At 39.4% G+C, this 17,904-nt stretch overlaps 2 protein-coding genes across 4 annotated transcripts; both read right to left on the bottom strand.

Moving 5' to 3' along the window:
* Positions 3,825-5,474, bottom strand: LOC104724945 (uncharacterized protein At4g15970-like). Its single transcript, XM_010443518.2, has 3 exons — positions 5,211-5,474; positions 4,754-5,131; positions 3,825-4,396 (listed from the first exon to the last, which is right to left on the bottom strand). Exons 1-3 carry the CDS (start codon positions 5,472-5,474, stop codon positions 3,917-3,919), a joined length of 1,122 nt encoding a protein of 373 aa, XP_010441820.1. The 3' UTR covers positions 3,825-3,916.
* On the bottom strand, positions 14,643-16,229 carry LOC104724944. 3 transcript variants are annotated; one of them, XM_019231569.1, is made up of 2 exons: positions 15,198-16,229; positions 14,643-14,939 (listed from the first exon to the last, which is right to left on the bottom strand). In XM_019231569.1, the coding sequence occupies exons 1-2, from the start codon at positions 16,104-16,106 to the stop codon at positions 14,883-14,885; spliced, it is 966 nt and encodes a 321-aa protein (XP_019087114.1). In that variant the 5' UTR covers positions 16,107-16,229; the 3' UTR covers positions 14,643-14,882. The 3 variants fall into 3 exon arrangements, with proteins under 3 accessions (XP_019087114.1, XP_010441817.1, XP_010441819.1); XM_010443515.2 differs by having other exon boundaries at positions 14,643-14,978; positions 15,237-16,229; XM_010443517.2 differs by lacking the exon at positions 14,643-14,939 and having other exon boundaries at positions 14,997-16,229.

Here is a 17,904-nt window from a genome sequence, read left to right as displayed (position 1 = left end):
ATTATGATTCTTGGAAATCCATAACACAACTTCTTGAAGACTCCCCCATAATTAAACAACCTCTTGGAGACTCCTCAATAACCCGTACACGTTTATTGCTAGATTATTTTGATCTATACACGTTTATGGTTTGTTTAAAACAATCCAGCAATAAACGTGTACGGTTAAAACCTTCCAACAATAAACATGTACGGATTAAAAACCATCCATCAATAAATATTTACAGAACAATCATATACATCAGTTGTTTGGTCACAAAGTTGATGAGAATACAAAAGCGGAGATAAAGGGGGTTCTTGGGATTACAAATTTGGGTGGTATGGGATCATATCTCGGCTTACCAGAAATTTTGGTTTGAGCTGAAACGAAGGTTTTCATCTTTTTTCGGGATAGACTGCAGAGTTAGACGAATGGTTGGACAGCAAAATTTCTTTCAAAAGGGGGAAGGGAAGTCATGATACAGTCTGTGGTGGCTGCGGTTCCAACGTTTGTGATGTCTTGTATCTGGTTACTGAAGACAATTACATCCAAACTTAATAGTGTAGTGGCAAATTTTTGGTGGAGTTCCAATGGCCAGTCGGGAGGCATGCATTGGCTAGCTTGGGATAAGTTATGTGTTAGTAAGCAGTTAGGGGGGTTAGGATTAAGGAATATAGATGACTTTAACTCGGCTTTGTTGGCTAAACAATTATGGCGACTGCTTGAGGTTTCAGACTCGTTGTTTGCCAGAGTTTTTAAAAGTAGGTACTATAGGAATACACACCCTCTGAATCCAATTCGTCATTATTCTCCATATTCTGGGTGGAGGAGTATTTGCTTTGCTCGCTCTCTGGTTAACAAAGGACTTATTAAAAGGGTTGGCACTAGGGATTCCATCTCAGTGTGGAATGACACCTGGATACCGACTCAATTCCCGAGACCAGCTTTATGTAAGGGTCCTTTTAAGGACCCCAATCTCCAATTGACTCACTTAATTGATCATCGAAAAAATACTTGGCATTTGGATATGCTCAACGAGTTTTTTGATTCGCTGGATGTTGCATTGATAAGGGCAATACCTTTAGGAAGTAACCAAAAGGCAGACCATTTAGGTTGGCATTGATAAGTCTGGTTAACATTTGGCTCGTCGGAAAATACCGGGAACTTTTCAAGCCCATGGTTGTGGCCCGGAGATTACCCTCCTCCTGGCCAGTGCTTGGCGGGTTTGTTGTCCATCTAAAGTTCAACATTTTATGTGGCAGGTTTTATCGGGGTGTATTTTAGTTTCGGGAAATTTGGGACGTAGGGGCATTGCCTGCGTCTGGATTGTGTACGGTGTGGTGCTGAGGAAGAAACGGTAAATCATGCCATATTTTTTGTCCACCGGCTAGACAGGTTTGGGCCTTAGCAAATGTACTGGTGGAGGCCATCTCTTTTCCTTTGAGTCTGTGTATGCGAATGTGGATCGTTTTTTGGGAAACAATAATCATGCGGCTCAGGTTTTAATGTTTTCCTGGCTTATATTGTATATATGGAAAGCAAGAAATGCTCAAGTTTTTTTTTCAACCTAACATTAATTAAAATAAAACTCCTAGATTGGTTGCCCAAAATGGAGGAAAATTGTTTACAAAAATCGTTTCCGACAATAACACATAAGCCAGGAAAATTGTTTACAAAAATTGTTTACAGAAATGCACGAGTTTATGAAAATATTGCTGAGCACCCCGAGGAGATTGGTTGCCCAAACTGGAGGAGATTGTCTTAGTAGCGGAGGGTGAGGCTTTGTCGTGGTAGCAGGCTCTGGTGGAGAGTGATATCATGTATTCGACCACTACCACTCTCGTTACAGAGCCCTAACAGAGGGTGGTCGCTGCTAATCTTCCTGCGCTTTTTATAGGTTATCGCTGCTTCGTACATGGATCTTGGAAAGCGAGTGATCCGTTCGCTGGTGCGGGATGGGTTTGTTAATCATTTCCGGACGCGCCGCCGAATAGAGGAGCCAATAATTTCCGACGAAGTCTCTCTCCCCTACATGCTGAAATAGTAACTTTTATCTGGGTGATGCGGTGCATGTTCGGCCATGACTTCATAGATGTGACGTTCTTTACAGACTCTTCAGACTTGGTGAAGATGGTGTATTCTCCTTCGGACTGGCCAGTTTTCTTGGCGTACCTTGACGACATCAAGATTGAGAGAGGAAAATTTTCAACTTTCTTTTTATCTTTTATCCGAAGAAACACAAATGTAAATGTGGATTCCTTAGTACGCCAAGCGCGTAGTTATCCGCATCATATTTTGTATGTAAATAATTTTCCATCCAATTGGTTCTTTTGAGCTAATCTTTTGTTGACAAGAAATATATATTTAAAAGTTAAAAACAGATTTTTTTGTATATGAAAAGTTTTTTTTTATATATTACATTAGAAGTTATTTGAATAGTTATGATAAAGAAAAAATATAATAAAAATGAAATATTAAAAAAATGAATAATATAAAGAGAGAGAGTTATGAGAGACAAAATTGATACCCAGTCCACAGAGATACAGACACACACATAGTAAAAAAGCAAAGAGATGAAAGATTAAAAAAAACCTACTCCACATATTCTTTATTACATACAGTAAAATATGGCTATTTCTCATATTACAAATAGTGAATGTATTATAATTCTTATTAAATCTTGAAAACATAAATCACAAACTCACCCTATTGTTTGATAAATATTTCATTATATCGAACCCTCGACATTTTCATGTTATGCATTGTCTTTGTGTTTGATCAAAAAAAAAAAAAGCAATGTCTAATTGTCTATGTATGCTTTAGGCACTTAAACAAACATGGATAAGAGAATTCCGATCGGTTATCTTTCAAGGAGACTAAAACAATTATAAAATTTTGGATTATAGTTTTTAGTATAATAAATAAATTTCTGGGTTAGAGTTTTTAGTGTTTTAGGGTTAAGTAAATGACTTTATTTAAAAATTTAATAGTCAAATTTGAAAAAGTATCTTGATTTCTCTGAAACAAATTTATAAGTAAATAGTAGAGATTTAAATTTAAAAGTAAATAGTTAAAAAAAATATATTGTAAATGTACAGTAAATATATATATATATATATATATGTAAATGATTTTAAATTTATAAGTAAATGAATTTAAATATTTACTTATAAAATAACTTAGAATATTGGTAGAAAACATTCTTTCACTTGGTAGGAATTTGGAAGGAATTTATTTTGTAAAAAATTGATAGGAAATTATTCCTACGAGTTTTCTTCGAAATTTATTTGGTACAGTTTTTGTAAGAAATTAAAAGGAAGATTTCCTTTCAAAATCCTACCGCTTCTTTTCCTATTTAGTTCTCTCTATTTTCTACGAATTTTTCTACGATTTTACGTTTTGAATAAATTTCGTTGGAAAGTTCCTACGACTTTTTCACGATTAAATTTCGTAGGAAATTTCCTACTAATTCCTACAACAAATATTTTACGTAGAATAATCGTAAGTTATTTTCGTATAAAATTTGGTATGATTTCACCATGTTTTCTTGTAGTGTAGGTCGAATTGATGGATTTTTTAAAACCCGTTTATTACGGAATTAGATGGGAAACGTGGATAATTACCGTTGATGGGGTCATAACTCAAAATTCAAATATATTTGTGGGGATACAACTTGTTTATTTATTTTTGTGTGTAGCCAGAGCAAGAGCTCAATTTTTTTTTTTGTAATTTTCTAACAAAATAAAATTAGCTGTTAGTTTGCACAAATTTATTATTATTCAAATATAGATTTATAAAGTTCAAACTACATATTGTACATATAACATAATCTTATATGTCCGTGGATGACATTGGTTACCCATCTAGTGTAACCTTATTTGAAGAAATTAAAGATATTTGTATGGTTTGCTGTTCAAGACATGTAGATTCACCACCTCTAATAGCCACACCTTGGTGGAATATTCCATTTAGTCTCGGTCACAGTTTTATTCACCAACAAATACTGCTTCCAATCTTCAAGAGCCGCTTTAAGATTCTTCACTTTGTTGTCCAAACCAATACAACAATTTGCATGCATAGTGTTAACAACGTTGATGTCTCGGCTAGGCTCACAAAACCCGCCGAAGTAAACCGTATCCAAAAACCTTATCGTGATCCCGAGTTCCGTGACGAACGGGTCGTTCTTGATGGAATTGAAAACATCTTGGTCATGTCTTTTCGGGAATCTCTTGCTCGAGTCGCACCAATACTTGTAGAAATTTCGGGTTTTGTTATTGGCCTTGACATATGTGAATCCGGAATTTACGTGGTTGCTTTTATCAGAAGGTTTTCCGTTGTAGTCATCACATGATATTTGGAAATCCGCGTTGGAAAAGAACCGAGGGAATGGATCACGGAGCCATAAGATGTCAGCATCCTATATTTATATGCAATTAAGAACGTATCAAAATAACATATCTGAAAAAGAAAAAATAAGTTGATTGGCTCTATTTATTTAGTAACCTCAAATCAAACAAACTAAAAAACAAAAAAAAAATTTAACGAAACTAAAAAAAAAAATCTGAAATCTCAACTAGTACTTCTTAACCAGCTTATAAATTTATAAGCTAGTAGAATAAAAAAAAGTATATTAAAACAAAGAATTCAAGCCATAAAAGGTATGCGTAGCTTCATTTTCAAGCCTTTGGTCTTTATAAAGTCTTTAATATCATTTTCTTTTTCACCATTCGGTTTCCATGGGTTTAGATATTTAACTTATTATGATATGACGTACCGTGAAGAGAAAGTTATAGCCTAAACTGAGAACTTCTTTTAGGAGATCCATTCGTCGCCAAATGAGCTTCAAGTAACCGGGAGACATGAACCGGTTTTTTCCCGCGAGCTCTTCAGAATCAGTGGCGTTGATCAAGTAGCAATGAGAATGAACCAGCATACACCGGTCATATGCCTTGCTATCTAGGCAAACCGCAATCACATGCTTCAGTAACCTCCCGGTCCCTAGTCCTGTCTGAAAACTCTCTAAAAACAAATCAAACGTAGAGTTTGGAACTGTCCATGCATTGTTCAACGCTGTTATAATCACCGTGTTGTCTTCCATAGCAGCGTTCATCAGTACTCTCTCTAGCTCTGAAACCGGTTTTGTATGTTGTATCTATATATAACAATACCAAGTCAATATAACAAGGGTCCACATGAGTGTATCTTTTTGTGATTGTGATTGAGACACTTACCGGCCTTAAGGAAGTTTGGTTTTGTGAGTACCAACTGGTTTTCCATTGAGGCAACATCACTTGTAAAGGCTTATCCACAGATTTATAGACCAAAAGACAAGAAAGTGCCACGGTTGTGAACAACAACACGACTCTCAGCACATCTCTCTGACCGGTGGAACTGTCAGACCCAATAGACCGTGACTTGGCTCTTCCAACGGTGTTACTAGGGCCAGCCAGTTCGTAGCCGGAAAAAGAAGAAGAGTCGGTGGTCAAGCTCTTCATTGTTTTGTTTGGTTGATTCTTTGACAATAACACCTCCTAATTATTTCTCTCTTAAACTATATATATAATTGATTATGTAGACGACAAAAAAAATATAAATCGATTAGAATGCTTGTGTTTGTAATTGTACTTTTACTACTTTAGCACATAAGATAAGACTAATTCCCCAAGTTTTGGGGGTTGACATCAAGCACCCAAAACTGAACCAGGGATTTACTGTTTAAGGTTTATTCCGGTTATATCCTGGTTCCGCTGTGTCTTGAATGAATAAACCTCTAAAAAATTTACATAGTTGTAAAAAAGAAAAAAAGTCAATGGCATTGAGATTCAACAAGTACCTTTAAACAAACAATTAATCAATATTAGTTAAGAAATGCGAGTACTTTACTTGTAAAGAGATCGATTGACGAAGAAGAACCTAGTAAATAAAATTATATTGACTATTCCTTAGTAATCGGATTATGATCATGTGCTTTACACATTATTTTGATTTTTTTTACCAGTCTACTAGTCTAGTTCGACTTAATTAAACGTTAGAAGATATTGGAAATAATAATTTTCGGTGTTCTAAATTTTTAGATGTGTTAAAAAGTTTAAACTTAGGTAGAAAGGTTTCCCCACCCCAGCAAATTAGTTTTTGGGCCTAGGAAGTCTTTAAGATCACTCCTGAATTATAATGAATTATAAAAAAAAATGAATGTTTTTCCTGGCCAGTGCGGTGCTAAACACGCAGGATTAAAAAGTACGTTAAAGGCCCTGTAAATCCTATGTGCTTTCATGATAGTAGATACCTCCAACGGAGTTGCTCTTACAACTTTTGACACGGAAAAAAATAATAATAATAATAATTTGTTATCAACCATATTTGAAAATAAACGTATTAAAAAGATTAGAAAAAATCTCTATCCAAAAAAACTATATATATCAAAAATCAAAATTACAAAAAAAGAAAGGAAAAAAAGTTTCGCAATAACATAATTAATTAGGGGTTGTTGTGAAAGTAGAGATACTCGAAGAATGTATTCTCTTGTATATCTTTATGATTTAATCGAATAAATATATTATATAGTAAAGGATAAAGTCCTAAGTACAATACCGACTTAGAATAAGAGAAAGTGGCCAATGGGCCTTATGAACTTAGACATATGAATGGGCCGGTTATGGAGATCCACTCCAAGTGATTTACAACACTCCCCCTTGGATGACATAACCGTGCAAATGCTAAGAGATCACCGTAATACGCTTGGGGACGCTGCCTCATTAAAATCTTACCAGGAAAACCCAATGGGACAAAACCATGGTGAAGGAAAAAGAATACAGCACGTATTACTCCCCCTGTTCCAAGCATCACTAAAAGTCCTTAAGTCTCCGCATCCCAATATGGTGCGTGAGCTTCTTGAATGTTGATGTCGGTAATGACTTGGTGAAGAGATCGACTGAATTATCGCATGATGAAACTTGTACCACTTGAACTTCTCCGGCCTTATGTAGTTCATGTGTGAAGAAGAACTTAGACAAAATGTGCTTCGTCCGATCTCCCTTAATGTAACCTTCCTTGAGCTGTGCAATGCAAGCGGTATTGTCCTTATATATGATAGTCGCTTCCTTGTCATCGGCCATGGCACAATCTGTCCTGATGTGTTGAGTCATCGACCTCAACCAAACACACTCACGGCTGGCTTCATGCATAACCAAAATCTCTGCATGATTAGATGATGTTGCCGTTATGGTCTGCTTCATCGTACGCCACAAAATTGTTGTACCACCGTGCATAAACATATATCGACGATATCCTGGTATTATCCTAAGAGTCCTGAGGAGCATGCAGTGCATTTAAGGGCAGTTCTAGAGAAGCTGCGGGAGCAGAAGTTGTTTGCTAAGTTGAGCAAGTGCAGTTTTTGGCAGTGTGAGATGAGTTTTCTGGGTCACATTGTTTTTGCATAGGGGGTTTCTGTAGATCCGGAGAAGATTCAGGCTATTAGGGATTGGCCTAGACCGCATAATGCCACAGAGATCAGGAGTTTCCTTGGTTTGGCAGGTTACTACGGGAGGTTAGTGCAGGACTTTGCAAGCAAGGCACACCCTATGACTAATTTGACAGGGAAGGATGTTCCTTTCGTTTGGTCACAGGAGTGTGAGGAGGGCTTTGCAAGCCTTAAGGAGATGTGGACTACTATGCCAGTGTTGGCTTTGCCTAAGCAGGGATAACCCTATGTGGTTTATACAGATGCATCTAGAGTTGGTTTGGGGTGTGTGTTGATGCAGCATGGGAAGGTGATTGCCTACGCTTTGCGACAGTTACGGAAGCATGAGGACAACTATCCTACTCATGATTTGGAGATAGCCTATCACCTTGGTAAGGCTAACTTGGTTGCTAACGCTCTAAGTCGGAAGAGGGTAGCTTCGGCTCAGGAGGAGGATATGGAGTCTCTGATAGGAGAGATCAATGCGTTGAGGTTGTGTGCAGTGTCTCAGGAGCCGTTGGGTTTAGAGGCAGTTGATAGAGCAGATCTTCTGAGCAGAGTGCGGTTGGCACATGAGAAGGATTTGGGGCTGGTGAATGTCTCAAAGGATGTTGGTTCTAAGTATCAGGTTTCGACTAATAGTACTATTTTGGTGCATGGACAGGTTTGTGTGCCCAAGGATGAGGAGCTTAGACAGGAGATTCTAAGGGAGGATCATGCGAGCAGGTTCTCTATTCATCTAGGTGACTAAGATGTACCATGATCTCAAGAGGTACTATCACTAGGTCGGGATGAAGAAGGATGTAGTTAGTTGGGTCGCGAGGTGCGATGTGTGTCAGCTAGTGAAGGCTGAGAATCAGGTTCCAGGAGGATTACTGAAGAGTCTTCCCATTCCAGAGTGGAAGTGGAATATGATTACTATGGACTTCGTGGTAGGTTTGCCAGTGTCCAGGACGTTTGATGCTATTTGGGTCATTGTGGACCGATTGACTAAGTCGGCACATTTCTGGCCATTAAGAAGACTGATGGAGCAGCTGTCTTGGCTAAGAAATATGTGAAGGAGATAGTCAGGTTGCATCGGATGCCATTGAGTATTGTGTCTGATAGGGATTCTGAGTTCACTTCGGTATTCTGGAGAGCAACTTATCATCCCCAGACAGACGGACAGTCGGAGAGGACGATCCAGACGCTGGAGGATTTGCTGAGGATGTGTGTGTTGGATTAGGGAGGCCATTGGGCAGATCACTTGAGCTTGGTAGAGTTTGCTTACCACAAAAGTTACCAGGCGAGTATTAGGATGACTCCTTATGAGACTTTGTATGGAAGGCCGTGTCGTACACCGTTATGCTGGACTCAGGTGGGAGAGAGGAGCTTTTACGGGGCAGATTTTTTTCAGGATACCTCAGAGAAGATTCGGGCTCTCAAGTTGAACATGAAGGAAGCTCATGATCGGCAGAGGAGTTATGCCAATAGGAGGAGGAGAGATCTTGAGTTTCAGGTAAGAGACAGAGTGTACCTCAAGATGGCCATGTTGCAGGGTCAGAACAGGTCATTGACTGAGACTAAGTTGAGTCCGAGGTATATGGGACCGTTATGAGTGATTGAGCGGGTGGGACTGGTTGCATATAGGCTGGAGTTGCATGAGGTTATGTGTGCGTTCCACAAGGTTTTCCATGTTTCGATGTTGCGGAAGTGTCTCCGTGAGGATGATCAGTTGTTAGCTAAGATTCTTGAGGATCTTCAGCCTAACATGACTTTGGAGGCGAAACCAGTGAGGGTTCTCGAGAGGGGGATCAAGGAACTTTGGAAGAAGAAGGTTCCTTTGATGAGAGTCATTTGGGACTGTAATGGTGTTGAGAGAAAATTTTCTGAAATAGAAGTTTCTAAATGAGGAAAGTTTCCAAAAGTGGAAAGTTTTATGGGAGTTAGAATTGTCCATTTTTTAGTGTTTGTGAGCCTTGGAGGGGCTAGTGTGGCCTTCATGGCGGACTTTTGAGTCATTGTGCCCTTGTCTAGCGGTCTTTTGAGACATTGTGTGGCCTTTGTGGCGGGCTGTTTAGCGAATTGGGTGGCCTTTGTGGCGGGCTGTTTAGCCAATTGTGTGGCCTTTGTGGCAGGCTGTTTAGCCAATTGTATGGCCTTTGTGGTGGACTGTTTAGCCAATTGTGTGGCCTTTGTGGTGGGTTGTTTAGCCAATGTTGCCGGTTTAGGCGGTCCTTCGGGACGAGTGATATTTGTGACGGTCCTTCGGGACAAGTGGTCTTTGTGATGGTCCTTCGGGACGAGTGGTCTTTATGACGGTCCTTCGGGATGAGTTGTCTTCATGACAGTCCTTCAGGACGAGTGGTCTTTGTGACGGTCCTTCGGGAGAAATGGTCTTTGTGACTGTCCTTCGTGACGGTCCTTCGGGACAAATGGTCTTTGTGATGGTCCTTTGGGACGAGTGGCCTTGGTGTCAGTCCTTTTGAGTACATTTGTTTGGCCTTGGTGGCGGTCCTGTTGAGGACATTTGTTTAGCTTTGGTGGCGGTCCTGTTGAGGACATTTGATTGGCCTTTGTGGCGGTCCTGTTTAGGACATATGTTGGCCCTCGTGGCATTGAGATGATCCTTGTGTGGTCATGAGGTATTCCAGTGAGGGGATATGTGGTTGGTAGAGCATTGTGTTGTTCTTTGCGAGCCACGGAAAGGAAACCTGGTTAGGGATAGGACTCAGACGTGTTCAGGATTGTTTGCTCACGACTCTTAGGGGACTTTGGTTCTCCTAGTACCGCCATATTCTGAGACTTTGGTATATCGACTTCGGATGACGATCCAAGGGCGCGCTATAGGGTGGCAACCTGAGAGACGAGTATTGGACTTCATTATATATTATGGCATGCGGGCTTAGGCCCGATGATGAGCCAATATTATGGCATGCAGGCTTCGGTCTGATGAGGAGCCAATAAAAACTCAAGGTTTAGGCCTGTGAGTAAAGGAAAGTTCAAAATTCAAGAGCAAATAATGTCTGGAGCGTGAGCCTATCGCCTATAGGTGACCTTTCGTAGATCGGTTGGAGGAGTGCAGTTCGTGGTAACGGTTGCACGGGAGTCCTTGGCTGATGGTTGTTCGAGATTCGAAGACGAATCTATATTGGTGGGGGAGAATTGTAACACCCGCAAATCGAAATACCGGTTTAGGGATTGCATCGGTCGATGCAAGGCCAGTTATGTGCGGACGAGTTTAAGTTAAACGCTGCGTTTTGGGTTAGGGAAAACCCTTAACACGAGTTTTGTCTCATTAGTCGGTTTTTGGCCGCTTTTGAGAGAAAATAAAAGAGAGAAAAAGTTCCCTAAGTGTTCTTGTGTGTTCTTGGTGATTTATGGTGATTGGAGGCGTTTCCTGTAGAGATCTGTAGCTGAGATCGTTGTAGGAGCTTCCTAGGAGCGTGTTCTTGCTTGTATAAGGTTCAGAAACTTCTTGGCAAAGGTAACTGCATGACCATGGCTTATCTAAGCTGGAGATTTCTCTGATCTGCTTGTTATGTGTTGTTAGGCTTGTTAGAATGTTATTTGGGACGTTGGAAAGCTTTCTTGTGGCTTGAGATCGAGTTTTGTGGTTGTAGGAACGAAGATCCGGCGAGAAGCTCCGGGGAGAAACGATGCTCGGCATGTGCGTCGGTCGATGCAACTGCGAGGACGGCACGATAAACTTAGGGTTTTCGTGCTATGTCGAGCATGCGTCAGTCGATGCAATGGAAGCACCGTTCGATGCAAGTAAACCTTGCATCGGTCGATTCAAATCATGCGTCGGTCGACGCAACCCCGTACTGGCGTCGGTCGATGCATGTTGGTGTCGGTCAATGCTTAGCTCTGGTTTGTTATTGTTGATTGTTGATTGCTGGTTGATGGTTAGAGATGTCTCTATTGCTTGTGTGTATAGCCCAGTAGATGGGAGGATTGCCTTACTGAGTGTTTATAAAATACTCATTCATTGCAATTTGTGTTTCTAGTGCAGGTAAAGGCAAAGTGTGATCATGGAATCAAGGCAATGAAGAGGAGGATGTTCTAGGGACTCGATTGGTTGTTATCTGGCATTGCTAGGTTGCTAGAGTTGGGTCATTCGAAACATTGCTAGGTTGTTGGTTCTATGTTTCTTGTTGGTTGAATATTGGATATTGTTTATGTTATAATATTGGTTTTATTATTGGATATTGGTATTGGTTATTTCTGCTGTTTGGCAGTGATTGTGGTTAGGTGGCTAGTGGGTATGGAACCCACTAGTTGTAGTTTATTTATTTATTTATTTATTATTATTATTATTATTATTATTATTATTATTATTATTATTATTATTATTATTATTTATTATTTATTATTTAAAAAAAAACGGGCCAGATCGTTTCAATGTTTTAGGGTTCCAATATAATTAAGAGATCAGGCTTAATATATGTGTCCGATGAGTTCGATTTATTTATCTTCCACCGTTTGGGGTTGACTGGAATTGATCCGGGAGCTAAAGACCTCGGATATACCTTGAGTTTGATCACGAACCTCAGACTAGTCACGAACAAAACTTGATCACGAACAGAAGCAGACCACGAACGCGGATTGATCACGAACAGGAACCGATCGCCGAGCTTGAACGAATAAGAACTTTATGTGTTTTAGGGTTTTAGGGTTAGGGGATTTTTACTCAGTGGAGCTTAGAGCAAACTCTTGCTAATAACGTGTTGTGAAAGTAAAGATATTCGAAGGATATATTCTCTTGTATATATTTATGATTCAATCGAATAAGTACATTATATAGTAAATGATAAAACCCTAAGTACAATAGGATTCCTAAACCCAATTAGAATAAGAGAAAGTGGTCAATGGGCTTATGGACTTAGACATATGAATGTACTTATGTTACATGATACCATCACAAATTCACGAGTCATTCTTCTTAATCAACGCTCTGCTTCGTAAGTTTCGTCTGAATCTGTTCTAGAGAAAAACAATCGAAGGAGAAAAACAATCTAAGGATGCCATAAGAGGTATATGAAGACAGGATGAGTGACTTGCCCGACGATTTGCTTGTGCAGATTCTCTTGCTTGTCTCCACAAAAGATGCAGTTACCACCACGGTTTCGTCAAAACGCTGGCGTTTATATGGACCATGATGCCTATACTTGAGTACAGAGAAAGCAAAGATAATGATAGAAGCAAAAAGAGCGTGTGGTGGTTTCTTGACCAGTCATTGCGACTCCACAGGGCACCTGTATTAGACAGTTTGTGTATCAAACTCGGTCCACACTGTCCTGTTCATGTTGATGTTGCAAAATGGGTTGCAAAGGCTGTTGATCGTTTTGTGCGTAACCTAAAATTTGAGCTTCTCTGGTCAGCAGATCCAATCAGGTTGCCTAAGAGCCTTTACACATGCGAAACGCTAGTGAAACTGAATCTCTCCCACAAGGTTCTCATTGATTCTCCTTCTTCTACCGCTCACCTACCATCCCTTAAAAAGCTCTACCTAATTAATGTGTTCTCTAAAGACGAGGCTTCTCTCGTTAGGTTCTTATCAAGCTGCACTGTTCTTAAGAAACTGCGAATAACACGAGAAGAAGATGACAATATCACGCATTTTTTCGTGATAGTGCCTTCTTTACGGGACTTATCGTATCATGATTATGAATCATAATTTATGATTATAGTTTGGTAGGAAACAAGGCTAGGCTCTTGGTTATATATATCCGGCATTAAAGAACTTTATTTTCCACTAATTTATCAAAAGACTATTGCTTGATCAAGAATATGCCTTGTCTTGATAATGCAGATCTGTGTTGATACCTACGCAGTTGACAATTTGGCAAGATCTATATCAGCGGTTCTGTCTCTTAACTTGTTTTTGGCTGATGAAATGGTAGACAATGATAGTAGATGAATTATCAAACTGAGAACCAAACATTTAAAATCTATATGCCGTTAAATCTACCTTCAATCCTGAAGAGAGAGTGAGAGACAAAAGGTGATCGAGGAATTGGAGTCGATGCCTAGGGTTTCTAAGTCATGTCAGCTTCTCCTCAAATGAAAATTGTACTGTTTCTCATATGTTATTCCTATTACCATGTTGCCGCATACATCAATCTCATTCGAGTTTATCTACTTACTAAACTTGCTACTCTCTGAAAGTGATTAAGATGTGTCACATATGACCATACTACAAAGTTCACAATGATGATACAACAAAGACACCCATAAATTTTAAACGAAAGCTCTTAAGATGCATAATACTAAAATACTAAGTAATACTACATGATACAGAGTATGTGCTCACTCATGCAATACTGATAGGATGTTCCAATATGACTTGTTCTGATCGATTATTAGCTTTGCCTCTTTCCATTCACCTTTCAATGTAGCTTGACACAGAGGAACATAAAAATTCAGGTATTCATCTCTTTCACGGGTTAAAACTTGACCTGGTAATGAGGTGCTCGCTCCTGCAAATGTGACTCCAGAGATGATCTGGCAGGTTTTATTACACTAAAAAATAAAAGTCAAATCTTAGAGAAAAGATGGCCAAGTTAGAGCTTTCTATTCTTCAGATCTTAGAGAAAAGATGGTAAGTCTTAAGGCTCATTGGTTACCTTCAAAAACTGTCTCTGGTGTGGCATAGGCATAGTCTTCTTCACTTCTGACATTGTAAAAAAAGAAGAAGGGATCTGTATCCTCCATTCTTGCTAAACAAACAACTAACCAATTAAGTCAACAAGAGGGAGCTTGAGAGAGTGGGATGCCCGTTACAAATTGTGATAGACAGCTAGCAAATGTAACAAATTAATGATCAAATACCATAAAAGAAAATTCCCTTCGACAACTTGAGACACGGTAGGTGTTGAAACATAGTACTAGTACAGCTCTAGAAAGAGCAGATACAACTAAATATGCAAGACTCAAAGGTCTAAATTATGAATCCAAGTAGAGAGATGGATTACGTAGATCGAACAACAGTCGAACTCAAAGATTCCAGGGTAAAAGGATTCAAAGGATGGTATTCAAATTCAAATATCAGGCTATGTTCCTCACTACCTAACTTTAGATGACAAGAATAACTTAAGCCACACAATACTCGAGTCTCCGATGCAATTTCTCCTGACAAGGGAAGGTCGAGTTTGTTCTTAATACAGCAAGTTAGCTCTCATGCACATGAGGCAATACTAATATAGTTAAGTAACCCAGAGTTAAGAAACTGTCTAATAACAATTTTATTCCATTAATCTTTCAAAATTTGAACAAAACACTATGAAAATTACAAGGAACAGAACATCTGCAATTATCAGACTATTCCCAAGTTAAATTTAGGTATGCAAAAGCTAAACAAACACTATAGAAAATTACAAACATTACAACTTACAATGACAAACCGCAAAAACTGTTTCTTTATCTTCTTCTTCTTCTTCTTCATCATCCGATCCATTATCAATCAAATATCAAAGTTCTCCATCTGAATGCTGCTCTTTAAAGGCACATAGTCACCAAGATACCCACCAAGATGATCATGCAACGCGGATTTATCAATCTCCTGATGANTCTGCAATTATCAGACTATTCCCAAGTTAATTTTAGGTATGCAAAAGCTAAACAAACGCTATAGAAAATTACAAACATTACAACTTACAATGACAAACCGCAAAAACTGTTTCTTAATCTTCTTCTTCATCATCATCCGATCCATTATCGATCAAATATCAAAGTTCTCCATCTGAATGCTGCTCTTTAAAGGCACATAGTCACCAAGATACCCACCGAGATGATCATGCAACGCGGATTTATCAATCTCCTGATGATGAAAACTCTTGCAAACATAGTAAAACACACTCTGCACAAGCAAACCCACAAGATTCACAATCACTAGTATCCCAACCAAGAAACCTCCAACCACAATCTTCGTAAACAACCCAAAATCGTCTCCTCCATGAACCACAACAGCACCGAAAACACCAGCGGTGACACCACAAAGAGCAAGATACACAAAAACCATAGTACACGCCATACTAGTCCTTCCTTTAAGCAACTCATAGCTCTTCTTCATGGCAGCAATCCCGTAAATAGGCTCAAGAACAGAGACAACACTAGCTAAATGCCACAAAGCAGTCATATAAACATGAACACCCAAAAACAGAACAAAGATCACAACCATCGAGAACACAGCGAGGATCACGCTCTGTAAATCGATGGCCACGATCAAAACCACGAGAAACAACAAGAAAACAGAGTTGTACACAAGCATCAAGAGAGAAACCCAAAGGAAGGTAATGAACAAACGCTTCAGAACAAGAGGAATCGCGTGCAATGTTGACGAGAAAGAAACAGGCTTTCCCGTGTAAAGCGACGCGAGAGTGAAGACGACGGCTGCCGTGGAGAGGAGAGAGAAGGCGAAGAGGAAGATGACGTAGACGAATTGGTAAATGAGGAGAAGGGTCCATTCGTGATTGGTTTGGGATTGATCTTGTGGAGGAATTGAATCGAGCTGAGCTAAGATTGGTTGGGTAAAGAGAGAATGAGCGAGGATTGCGAAGGAGAGAGGGAAAATTAGGGTTAGGGTTATGAGGTAGAAGGTTTTTGGGGAAAATTTGGGGATCGTGGTGGATTCACGTAATATACCTTGAATGTTGAGGAATTGAAGCTCTTCTGCAGCGAGATCCATGGATGAAATTAGGGTTTGTATAGAGAGATTGGGGAAGATTGTTAAAGGCGGTGACTTTTTTTTTAAGATGTGATGAAAAAAAAAGTTTCAGAGAGAACTCAACAGAGGAGAGAGAGAGAGAGAAAGGACAAGAAAAGAGAAAGGTCACTTCATGGTTTTAAAATAAATTATATTTATTTCTAAAATTAGAATGAAAACACGATTAGAAAAGAAAAAGTTCACTAATGTCTTTTTCTGGACAACAATAAAGTTTTTTTTTTTTTTTGTAAAAGGTTAAATTTATTATCATTTCTGATTTTTTCTGTACGTTGTTGATACAACTTACTTTTACTTTTGAGAAAAAAGACAAACTATGAAGGGAAATAACTAGAAAAGGAAGGAAATACAACCAAAGTAGGAAACAAGAAGAGATCTTGAAACCTTGATGAGCTTATCCCTGATAGCACGATCTAAAACTGCTTGCATTGTCGAGACGGAAGAGTTGATGTTGGTGAAAATCCTCGCATTTGGTTCTTTCCAGATAAGGTAACATGATGTTTGCAGAAGAAGCTTGATGAGCGTCCCTTCACCCGTAAATCTTGAGTTCTGTGTCTACAAGATCCAATAGGAGATGGAGCCGATTGTTGCTGGTGGGTTACTCCTTACTAAGAAAGGGCATTCAAAGAAAAGGTGGTCGTGTGTTTCTAAACCGTTTGAACAGAGCACACAAGCAGCAGGGACGTTTAGTCCCCATGCTCGCAATCTGTCTCTCGTAGGCAGTCTTCTTTTCATTACTAGCCATAGGATAAAAGCGAATCTTGTTACTCTTTCTTTAAACCATACTACTTTTTTTCAAGGTACCAAAGGAGAGATTGCTCACATTTGCTCCCGAGTTTCTTTGGAAGAGAAAGAATCTGAGAAACAATCTGACCGGCTTCGCCATAGATACACATCCTGACCTTGAAGAGCATGCGGTGGTGTAATGGTTGTAAGTGTGATCATGAGTTGCTGGTGCGCCTCTAAGCGAGCTCCCGACATCCACCATTCACCATTCCTCACCGCCTCTGCTACCTTTGCTTCCTTTCTAATAAGGAGATCTCTTGGTCCATTCTCACCAATAAAAGTAAACAAAGGACCATGACTTGTCCAATTATCAAACCAAAAAGAAGCGTACTAGCCATTTCTTACTTCACACCTCATGAACTCGACCATATGAGGCTTCAGAGAGATCATTGTTTTTATTGTCCTGGATTGTCTTGGAGAGTCCTTTAGACTCTGGAAACTCTTTCTTTGCAAAATATTTCCTCTTATCCAAGCTACCCATAGAGAACCAACATTTGTAAATACATTCCAAATCAACTTTAGCTGAAACACGATTGCAAAATCCTCCAACAGACGAATACCCAGTCCTCCTTCCTCTTTAGGCTTGCAAACGTCAATCCAGGCTACTCTTGCCCCCATTGCCGAAGTAACTTTGTTTTTCCAAAGGAAAGCTGCATAGAGAGTCCACTTTGGCATATAACCTTTTGGGGAGATTGAACGCCGCACTCCAGAAGTTGACCATGCCATAAATTACCGAGGATATCAACCTTATCTTCTCGGCGAATGACAATAACTTTACCGTCCAAGCATGCAACTTGTTAGTGATTTTCTTGATGAATGGTTGCATTGTAGCAATAGATATTCTCGCCAGATTAAGAGGGAGTGGGGAATACACCAACTTTAATACCTTGCAAGGCGCTAAGAACTGCCACTTGAACCTCTGCATATCCCCCAAAGAAAATTTCCGACTTATCAGGATTGACGTCTAATCCACTTG

Source organism: Camelina sativa, chromosome 11 (genome assembly GCF_000633955.1).
Source record: "Camelina sativa cultivar DH55 chromosome 11, Cs, whole genome shotgun sequence".
Classification (NCBI taxonomy): Eukaryota; Viridiplantae; Streptophyta; class Magnoliopsida; order Brassicales; family Brassicaceae; genus Camelina; species Camelina sativa.
Note: the sequence above shows the minus strand (reverse complement) of the source record. Positions and strands in the feature narration are given on the sequence as shown.